General features: G+C 37.3%; 2 protein-coding genes across 3 annotated transcripts; one reads left to right on the forward strand and one right to left on the reverse strand.

Annotated features, from left to right (window-relative positions):
- The first annotated feature begins 9 nt into the window (after positions 1–9).
- LOC119985701 lies at positions 10–3,908 on the forward strand. 2 transcript variants are annotated; one of them, XM_038830036.1, is made up of 8 exons: positions 10–163; positions 823–882; positions 1,334–1,401; positions 1,498–1,638; positions 2,341–2,382; positions 2,671–2,807; positions 3,049–3,150; positions 3,282–3,908. In XM_038830036.1, the coding sequence occupies exons 2-8, from the start codon at positions 824–826 to the stop codon at positions 3,408–3,410; spliced, it is 678 nt and encodes a 225-aa protein (XP_038685964.1). In that variant the 5' UTR covers positions 10–163; position 823; the 3' UTR covers positions 3,411–3,908. The 2 variants fall into 2 exon arrangements, with proteins under 2 accessions (XP_038685964.1, XP_038685974.1); XM_038830046.1 differs by lacking the exon at positions 2,341–2,382.
- A 7-nt stretch (positions 3,909–3,915) lies between these two features.
- LOC119985670 (phosphoenolpyruvate carboxykinase (ATP) 1-like) lies at positions 3,916–9,178 on the reverse strand. The gene is made up of 12 exons (XM_038829980.1): positions 8,931–9,178; positions 7,981–8,156; positions 7,194–7,347; positions 7,012–7,096; positions 6,277–6,377; positions 5,758–6,056; positions 5,430–5,603; positions 5,225–5,290; positions 4,919–5,097; positions 4,541–4,710; positions 4,306–4,474; positions 3,916–4,214 (listed from the first exon to the last, which is right to left on the reverse strand). Exons 1-12 carry the CDS (start codon positions 9,176–9,178, stop codon positions 4,071–4,073), a joined length of 1,965 nt encoding a protein of 654 aa, XP_038685908.1. The 3' UTR covers positions 3,916–4,070.
- Between the last annotated feature and the right edge of the window lie 1,304 nt (positions 9,179–10,482).

Genomic DNA, 10,482 nt, shown 5'->3' on the forward strand with positions numbered 1-10,482 from the left:
TTCGATCAGTTTAGTTGTTACGGAGAAGGTGTTTAGTCCTTTTCTAGAACCCTAAACCCCGAATCTCTGTATCAAGTATGTCCATTCACTATTGAGTAGTGAATACCGCACAGGTAGCCTTCATCAGGGTTGCGACTTCGCATTTCGGGTTTAGTTTAATCGGGTGAGTGAAATTTGGTTTCTTTCTTTTGTGCTTTTACTGTCATGGAGGTATTTACTGCAATTGATAATATTACTCTGGTGAACGTAACATGGGTTCACTAGTACGCTTTTTCATTATTTGAAATTTCCTGGGCATGAGGGTTTTCATTTTGTTATTAAAAGTGGACTGGGGAATGACTGGTTGCATTGCCTATAAAGATGAGAGATTGGACACTTCAAGATAAATGACAATCGCTTGTAGTTTCAAAAACTTGTTTATATAACCGAAATCGTTTGGTTTTAAAACACAAAAAGGGGGAATAAGGAACTGCAATTTGAAAGTCTAGAACAACTTATAAATCAGTGTACAAACTTCTTGTTGATTCTGTATTACATCTGGATGTTTATTAAATAACCTACTAGTAGAAGATGGGAATCAAACTATCAAAGTATATGCTTTAGATCTTAAACTGGAAAAAAAGAAAAAGAAAAAAAAAAAGTCATGCTGTCATGCATCTCTGCAGTGGCAGAGTGGTTGGGGAAGGCAAGATGCGCGTAGGCTTTACACCTTTACCCTTTCTGCTTTAAGTCTGTTTCTACTTTCTAGTAACTGAATCGATGATCTCTAGGTTGGTGCAGAAAAAAAAAAAGTTTACTTGAAGCTCTTTTCACTTGTTGCAGGATGGGTAGTGAAGAAGTTCGAGAGAAAATTTTCCAGATTTTTAAAGATTTCATGGCAAGGTAATGTTCTACTGCGTAGCTTAGCTATTGAAATTTATCAGAGACATTGTTTACTATTTAAAATATATATTAAATGCATAATGTGGACTCCTAATCCATGAAATGAATTATTACCTTACATGTATTAAAAAAATTGAATGTTAAAGTAGGAACAAGCAAACTGATATTGAATTCTGGGTGCTATTTTGAACCATTCACAGACTCTTAGAGTTGTATTGATATTAAACATTATGTGTCAAAAGTTACAGAATATCCACAGTACTAAAGTGGCATTTTCACCTGCTTTTGTTTTAACATATGAACAAAAAGAAAGGACCTCCTGTTCGTGCTTAGTCTTGACATTTGCACAAATTGTAACATGATATTTATCTTAAAATTTTGATCGATATGTCATCTTCTTTGAAGACTATTTTAACTTTATGTTGTACTAATGATAGTCCTGTCACTCTAGTGTCACAAAACTTGAAGAATTGGGGACTTTTGGAAGCAGACTACTTAGTGACTCTCGGCAAGTTCTTGGTAGATATTTTATCGATAAACCTTTACTAATTTTCTATGCTATTATCTTGAGGTTTCTAATCTTAATGACCTTGTGCCTCTGAACTTCTCAAATAGAACTACTTCGACGGCCTCCAATAAACAGGACATCTAAGTTAATTCATAATATCATCAAAGCAAATGAAACAAAGCGGGTTAAATCATATATTGCGGCTGGCTGTATCAACAACCATGACCTGGTACAGAACATGAGCAAGTGTAAGTCCATCAATTTCTGAACTTATTGATTCTTGTTTAGAATAGAAACAGCAGTATTGATTCTCCAGTGGTGCTGTGGTGTACCAATAGTTTTTAGAAGCATGTTTACTGTTGAGTTCTCTCTCATCTTCATCTTTTCTCTACCTTTTTAATCTTCAATCTAATTGCCATTCAATAAGTGTGTTCAATGTATGCATACTGGCTAGCATAATAAATTATCAGAATACATTCCCCAAACACATGCAAATCCTATGATTTGAACCCATGGCAGTGAGAGACTGGATGCCATTGGCTACTTAACCTAAAGGCCTTAAAAAATATTTTGTTTCACATACTCTTTTATAGAGAAGACGCATTAGTCCTTTGGCCGATGCAAAATTTCAAAAAGTTGGTATTGTTATCTGATTATGATTATAATTTTAGCTTTTGCTTTGAACTCCCCACCCCCACATCGCTTGCATGGAAGTAAATTTACTCAGCCTGTGTCATTAATGGATTATCTTTTTCTATTATGTTAAAATGGTATATCTCTTACTTGCCTAAGTTGCCTTGTCGTTCTGCCGTTTATTGAGTGTGTACCATTTTCTTTCCAGTAAATTCCTTCAGTTCTATTGTGTTGTTTCATTGGGTTTTTTTTTCCTACTCATCGTGTTTTTCTGACTTCAATAAACTTTTATTTTGAAAAAAATGTGCATACAGAAGTACATACATGCCTACTTGGACTACAAGACCATTTAAGTAAAGGTAACATCCTTCCAAAATTTACTTATGATGCTAATTTTTCCCAATCACATTGACTTCAATTTTGTTTTTTGCCTTTTGTGAGTTTCACGCTTATCAAATATTTGTGTTTTCTGCCTACATGTTAACTCATCCATCTGAGAGATTCTCTGGCTGTGCCATTGAATGGTACTTAGAATCAATTTATAGAAGTGAACGATTTTTTTTTGAAATATGTTGTTGGCTTCAATTTTCCGCAAAAGGTTTTTGATATTTGAAAATAATACGCGAATAGTTTAATGTGGGTTGCAGCTAAAAGCACGCTAAATGAACTCGAATCTCTCATGGAGGATGTAGCTGATGTTATGAAAACTGCAAATGGGTGCTTATCACTTCCTCTTGGTGAATATTCTTGCGATGAATTCGATCAAAAAGCAACTACTGGCCAGGTTGTGTTTAATGTCCATTTCTTTCGCTGGCATTCAGATTTACATTTTTTATATGTTACTTTTGTTTCTTCTCTCTGCACTTTCAGTAATTTCACAAAGTAAATTGTGTATTTAGTTACACTTCAGTTGCATTTTCATATGCTGGTAGTGTTTTTCAAAACCACTGTTCAATCTTAGTTTCTTATATGATTTTTTACTCAAAAATCCAACTCCAGATTGTTAAAATCTTGTTATTCTTTAGGAGGAAGACGAATCACCACCTCTTCAACGAGTTGAATTGACAGATTATGCTACCCTTATGGCAATAATTTACAGTATGGTGAAGCAAGACCATGTGATGCAGGTAGTGTGGCCACCCTCCTTTCATTCATATTTCCCCGGATAGGGGCATGGTATTCATTCTTTGCATTATCTCTACTTTCTGTCTTGCTAGTTGTTGATTGCTATTTTTTTTATAAAAAAAATCCGTTGCAGGAAAGAATTGCTACATCTTTGAGTCTGAAGACATCATCAGGAGAATTGGAGAGTTACTGCCTGATGTGGTCTCTGCAGCCTTTCATTGATGATGAGATTATGCATCGGGCTTGGAAGCTCATTCCTTAGGCACGGGATCTTTGTTATGTTCAAATCTTTGTTTAGTTTAATTTGTATACTCAAAATCATTGATGCTGTCTACTTTATTCGTCGATTTGGAATTGTCAGTGGTAATATACATATTTTTTCCTTTTTCTTTTTACATATTTGTAGTCGCAGAAAAACTCTCGCTGCTGAACCTTCTCATATGTGGAAAAGGCTTTGGAACCTTTGGTTGTACAACATATAATGAGGAACTTATTTTAAATACAGAAGGCAATATTGCTTGATGAACGCTATCAAAGCTTCTTGCTTTTTTGGTACATGAACTTACAGTCTTGCCTGTTATTGTTTCCCTGCCTTAAAAGATTTCAAACGAAACTTGCACTCTTAGCTGACCGATTCCAGGAGGAAGTGTACTGGTGATGAAAGGCTTGCTGTGTACAACCACAAGAATTGGGGAGGGCCAAGGATTGGATAGAGAAAAAATTAGAATTATTCGTCAACTTAAGTAAAGGCCACCATTATTAGTATGTATAAATAATTGAAAACTGGTTCTCTGAAACTTCAATTAAGAATTGTCCTACATATAACTTAAGAATTGTCCACATACATCATTAATTTTATTTCCATATAATTCCCTTAAACTTCCAACAATATATTATCATTCGGCTCTGCAACACCACCCCATCAGAATATCGGACCAGCTGCGACAATCTCCTCAGTGAGCTTGTTGTCCTCACCAATCTTGTAGTTGGTGAAAGTTTCAAAGTTGTTCCGGAACAACCCAGCCAGTTTCAACAGAGTATCCTTGTGAGCTTGCTTGTCTGACCACTGATACATCAAACACATAAAAATTTAGCAGTTTCAAAAGTAAGAGATGATTGAGAAGAGGAGAAAAGTGGTATTATGGTAGCCAACTCACAGTGTTGATGGGATCAAGGATTTCAGAAGGCACCCCCTCAACCTCAGTGGGGATCTCAAGCCCAAACACTCCTGTTTTGTGGTACTCAGCATTCAGGAGGCTTCCAGAGTGAATGGCATCAATGATTTTCCTAGTGTAAGCTAACTTGATACGGCTCCCACGACCATAACTGCAAAACAACACATTAGTTTATGCAATCTTAGTCATCAAAATCCAATTTACGTCAAGATAATACCTTCCGCTTGACCATCCAGTGTTGACGAGCCATCCTGTCGCACCATGTTTCTGCATTTTCTCTGCCAGCATTGCAGCATACTTGGTAGGATGCATCATTATAAATGCCGCACCAAAGCAAGCTGAGAATGTTGCCTGTGGCTCTTTTATGCCATCTTCTGTGCCAGCCACCTACATGCATCAAGAAGAAATCTAATCAATAAATTTCTGTTTTTTCAACAAGTTAATTGGTATGCATAGATATGTTGGGTGGGTGCAGCTCACAGATTGTCAAAATGCTAGCGAGTAGCAAGTAGGTTGAACTAAATTTCCATGCAACAGTTATGACCTAAATTCTAGGAAAATTTTAGTTGTCCTAACTAAAAGAAGGGGCATATACCAGAGCTGTGTACCCACTGATGAAGTGGTACATGGTTTGTGCAAGGCTCAGCTTGCTGACTGGAGGGAGGACACCGAATGCATCGCACGCCAAAAGAATCACATTCTTCGGGTGGGGACCGACACAGGGTATCTTTGCATTCGGAATGTACTCAATGGGATAGGCTGCTCGAGTATTCTCTGCAATTGAAAAGGAAAAAAATAGCATAATATGGGTGCATCTCTGCGGCTTACTCACAAACTAATATAAAAATAAATTATCCAGACTAAATAAAAGTAAATGCAGTTAATTCCACTCATAATTTACCTGTGACAGATCTATCAATGTAATCAACTTCTCGGGTATGCTCATCGAACACCACATTCTCCAGCACTGCCAACCACAGTCAATCTTATCATACTCGTATATATTTACATGCCAAAGCAAAATTTAACGTACGATGTCAAACTAACCACCATAGTCTCTCCTTTTTTTAGTTTATTATATAAAACTAAAAGGACTGAAACCTTACCAGTTCCAAACTTGATAGCGTTCCAGATGTCGGGCTCTTTTTCCCTCGAGAGATCAATACATTTGGCATAGCATCCCCCTTCGATATTTGAGACACCATTATCACTCCAGCAGTGTTCGTCATCTCCGATTAGGTATCTATTGTGATCAGTAGACAGAGTTGTCTTGCCAGTACCTAACATAAGAATAATTGGAATGCATTCGTCACTAACAGAACAACCTCAAGACAATAGGGTCATGAAGCAGAGTGAAAAGCTGCTTATCATGTGGTAAGGCTGGTAGTTGCGCCATGTCTCAACCACATCCATGATGTGGTGATGATACTCTACCTGACAAACCAAAGAAGAGGGCAACATCTCCATCTTTTCCCATATTGCAGCCAGAATGAAGGGATAGAATTTGACGCTTAGGCATGAGATAATGCATGACACCGAATAGACCCTTCTTCATTTCCCCGGCATACTGAGTACCGAGGATGACCATTTCCCTCCTAGCAAGATTAAGATCTATGCTAGTAGAGGATGTCATATAATGAGTATATCGATTACACGGGAACTGTCCAGCATTGTAAATAGTGAAGTCCGGATCACCAAAGTTCTCCAGCTCTTCAGGAGTGGGTCGGATACACCTGCCACCCACCCAAGTATCCAATCGTACACTAAGTTTAGACGCTATGCACATGTCCACTTTGTTACTATGTAGGGGGTGGTGAAATTCAATACAGGATACCATAATGAACATTGTACCAGCGATAAAGGCACTTATCTGGGAGGGCTTAGACCTGTGAGGAAGGGAGAACGGAGACAAAAACTGCTGGTAATAGGTAGTGTTTCTTATGCTTTACTTACATGTTATGCATGAACAATGAATGGTAAGCTCTTGCAGAGACAATCCGAACTTTGATTCTGTTCTCTGGTTCCCAATTTAGGAATTGATCGTTCACAAAGACCTGAAAGTCATTAAATTCATACAAAACTCAATTAACGTTCATGACCAAATATTACCTGAGATTAAAAAAAAGAGTACACCTTCTAAATTAAGTCGCGTAACCACTAACACCATTTAAGATGTATTTAAACATCATATTAGCAACACTCTTTGCCACCTTAAGTCTATATCTATTGGCACATGGGGCCCATGGCTTTCTTCTTCTTCTTTGTGTGTCTGAATATTTTGAGATACTGGCTCACACAGTTGGTAAAAGCTGGATGGCCTCATCAACCAGTTAATTATGCATACATTAACTTTAAGACATCATTTAATATTCTCTGGCTAGCAATCTAGGTTGGAAGTGATTGTATATCGTATAACATGCCCATCATGATGTAGAGTTTCAAATCTCTTAATAGATGCAGACAAAAAATCAAACACAAAACAACAAAGTTCTCCAAATAGGAAAGGACAATATGGCCATCTTGAAGGGGGGAAAAAGCTAGGAATAAGAGGACCAATATCACCATCATCCAAAATTGAACTTGTTCAAAAATAGCATGTTAGTTCTTTATATCAAAAACCTATTTTTTTTTACGTATTTTCAGTAATTCTAGACAATTATATATATCGTAGTCTTTTGTAGAAATTACCTTGTCCAAGGAATTCAAGTAATCAACAGCTCTTTCCCTGTTCACCAAGAACGTATGCTCGTCCATTTCAATGTTGGGAGATCCCCTATATTTAGACATCCACCAAGAAATTACCAATAGAGGATATTGAAGCATAAAGGGAAAAAAAAATATCAAAGCAGAGTTAGTAGACGGGGACTTACTTTCCCCACCAAAGCTCCTTCTCAGTCTGCTCATCCTTGACAACACGCTTATCTCTTGGAGCCCGACCAGTCTTAGCCCCAGAAAGGGTCGCTAAGGCACCACTTGAAGCTATGAAAGACCCTTTCTCGTACTTAATGGCCTGCTCATAGAGCTCTGCACCAAATTAAATCCAACAAAGTAAGCACATTTCAGGCCCTAATCTGAAAATAAGTAAATAAAAAGAGCAATTCTTTTCTAATGATGATGAATTTTCATTCAACTTTCTCGAAAAAAATGAGACCTTTTCTCATGAGAAATCCACGAGTAAATCATCCATCTATGATAAACAGGGTGCTATTACAATATACAAGCGACTTGGAATCAAATCCTCCCCTTGTGGTTTAAATCTACAAACTTCAATTGCTTTAAGAGAACAAGAGATGATTTTACTTTTTCCAATTTTCGATAACATGAACTTATTCGGATACTAGAACATAAAACAGTCATTTAAGGGGAATCGAATTTTTTAAAATTTGACTTCACAGGTTTTTCAACAAAATAAAGATTCCGGATCCATTTTATGCAGTCAATTCTATTGATATCTCTTCTTCTCTTTTCTACATATCCAAAAATAATTTTTTTCATGCAATCTTATGATGGCTATTTTTGGTTGCTCGTAGCCCTTTAGACACCAAATTCTATAATTTAACGCCATGTACACTACAGTTTAGAACTCTAAAATATTCTCGTGAAGATAACCAAACATGAAGAGCTTTTGTATAGCAAATTAGCAATTGAAGCTTATACCAGCTGGAGATAGGTTATAGAGAACATGAGTGAACTTCAGAGAGCTGTCAGTGACGACTATGGTGGGTACATGGTACTCCACGGGTGAAACCTTTGGGACCTGGGTGGTTCTAGTAGCCGGGTCACCTCTCACCACCTTTGGTCCAGTCTCCCTCTTTATCGACGCTAACGATGCACTGCAACAAAAACAATATCAAAAGTCAAACTCATTAAAAACTGTTTCTAGACTAAATTTCTCATCTTAATAATCAACGAAGACCGTTCCTTTCAACGGTTTCCCTTTCCCAGGCAGTTTTTCAGGAAAATACGTTGATTGGCAATAGATGGGCCCACTGTTATTTTTTTTCCCTCCCAATCACTTTACACGTGTATATTTTAGGAGAAAATGCGGGGCCCATATCAAATCACGAGGACTGTGAACCGTCGACACAGCACCGCCGTGAGTTTACTCGCTCTCCGTATAAGAACATGTCCAATGGACACTTGATAACACATTTTCAAGTGTTGAAAAGTGAATTTTATGGAAAATTTAGAGTGCTGGAGTTCTACAATGGAAGAAAATGAATACTTGAAACACACTTTCTTGATAATGACACTTGAAATATAGGTTGTTGTTAAAAATAGCACTTGAAATATGAAGTATGTATATAGTTGATGAATAGTGAAGAGAGATGATGAAAAGGAAGAAAGAGATGATAAAAAGGAAGAGAGAGGTGATGAAAAGGAAGAGAGATGATGAAAAGTAAGAAAGAGATGATAAAAAGTAAGAGAGAGAAAATAAAGAAGATGAGTATGAAAGTGTTGAAAGGAATGAAGTGTTGATGAATAGTGTATATTGTGGGATCCACTCACCCAATTAAGTTATGCCACGTAGGAGAGAGTAGAAAAGAAAGAATGATTTTGAAGTGCTTGATATAGTTTTTACCACTGGAGTTGCTCTAAGAGGATACCTGATGGACTGAAGCTGCTGTTTCTGGCGCTCCTCTTCAGAGATGGTACCGAAGGCGGTACCCTGGTTCCCTTTAATAGGAGTGTTGGGCGTGGATCTCTTCTTCTGAAGCGAGTGGAGCTCGTCAATGGTCTGAGCCTTCACCGTTGGAGAGCTATCGTCGTGACAGATCCCGTCCTTGTTGCTGCTGTCGTTGTGCGTTTGGATCTTCGAAAGCCCATTCCTCGCTGCCGATCCTTTCATCGCCATCTCCAACTATCTCTGCGAAAACACAAAATTCACCTCAAATATTTTCTTGTTTCAACAATTTCAAAATCAAAAGCTGCTCCGAAAACTTCTGACAATTGACGAAGCTCGATCTCAGCGATCCGATTCATGATATAATCGAAAGAAATATGCCTAGTTTATCAAATTATAATGAATTTCATATATGTACAATCATCAGAATATCCAGTTCATTAGCCATGCATCTGATCAAGTCATGATCAGCTCTCGAAAGCTGTTCATGGCTTTGATTCACGAGCAAAGTCACATGCACAAAACTAACATAAAAATTTAAAAGCAAGCAAAAATTAAGAAAGGGAAGCAGACCAGATAATCTGAAGCTTCAGAGAAAGCCGAATGAAAAGCAAAATGACTAGCAACCAAAAATGGTAGAGACCATGTAAATTTAGATGCAAGGAGATGGAATGGAGGAAAGTTGGTATGATGAGGTTGGAAGGGGTTGGTTTTATAGGCTTCAGTTGGTGCCCTGGCCCACCTGCCACCAACATTAACCTGAGATTTAACCATGGTCAGATTTTATCACTCTTCCGGTCAAGCCCGAAAATTTCGAAAATTTATAAAATTTCCATTTTAAATCATTCGCGGATGAAGAAGTGAACCACACGCGACAGTATAGGTGACAAAATTATGTCTGGTTACAGATTTTCAAAATTCAGATCCAAACATAAATTTTGTCTTGTTAAACTTGGATTCGGGTTTAAAGATAAAAATGTTGTCCGGTTTATTTATTTGAATTTAAATCAATTTTAATTTAATTAATTAAATATATTTGAAATTCAGTTAAAATAAAGAGTCGAACAATTAAATATTTTATAAACACTTGTCCCACCCAAACATAAATAAAAACTAAACACGTAAATAAGTTGACATCTTTGAACATCAACGAGTCCGCGTCAGCCGCTTATCATCCGAGCAGCTACTGCCAATCAAGAGCCACGTCATAGATCCAGTCGATAAACTATCCGATGTTTAACATCCCCACCTTCGCAGACGTTACCATAACTTTTCCCTTTTCGTTCATTCATATTTATTATTATTTTTCCAGTTTTAACTCTGGTTGGCCTGTTCCTTTCAAAAAAAAACAAAAAAGAAAAACCCTCTGGTTGGCCTGTTACGTGGTCCCGTCCATACTGGAGAAACCCCACCGGCACCATAATTTCCTAAACTTGACCGTTTCAACGACTGGGGACCATGAAGTTGGAAATTCCTGACATTGGATATATTCATTCATCAATTTGAGTGCGATTCGATTGATTTATATATCACTC

This window comes from Tripterygium wilfordii, chromosome 3 (genome assembly GCF_013401445.1).
Source record: "Tripterygium wilfordii isolate XIE 37 chromosome 3, ASM1340144v1, whole genome shotgun sequence".
In the NCBI taxonomy this organism is placed as follows: domain Eukaryota; kingdom Viridiplantae; phylum Streptophyta; class Magnoliopsida; order Celastrales; family Celastraceae; genus Tripterygium; species Tripterygium wilfordii.

Bases quoted from the DNA above. Each gene is read 5' to 3' on its own strand.
- LOC119985670 (XM_038829980.1), bottom strand. From the start codon at position 9,178: ATGGCGATGAAAGGATCGGCAGCGAGGAATGGGCTTTCGAAGATCCAA. The intron at 5,098-5,224 runs GTAAATTATGAG...TTTCAATTGCAG, and splicing joins CATTGATAGATCTGTCACAG to AGAATACTCGAGCAGCCTAT. The intron at 4,215-4,305 runs GTGAGTTGGCTA...TTGATGTATCAG, and splicing joins TCCTTGATCCCATCAACACT to TGGTCAGACAAGCAAGCTCA.
- LOC119985701 (XM_038830036.1), top strand. From the start codon at position 824: ATGGGTAGTGAAGAAGTTCGAGAGAAAATTTTCCAGATTTTTAAAGAT. The intron at 1,402-1,497 runs GTAGATATTTTA...CTTCTCAAATAG, and splicing joins TGACTCTCGGCAAGTTCTTG to AACTACTTCGACGGCCTCCA. The intron at 1,639-2,340 runs GTAAGTCCATCA...TGCATACAGAAG, and splicing joins GGTACAGAACATGAGCAAGT to TACATACATGCCTACTTGGA.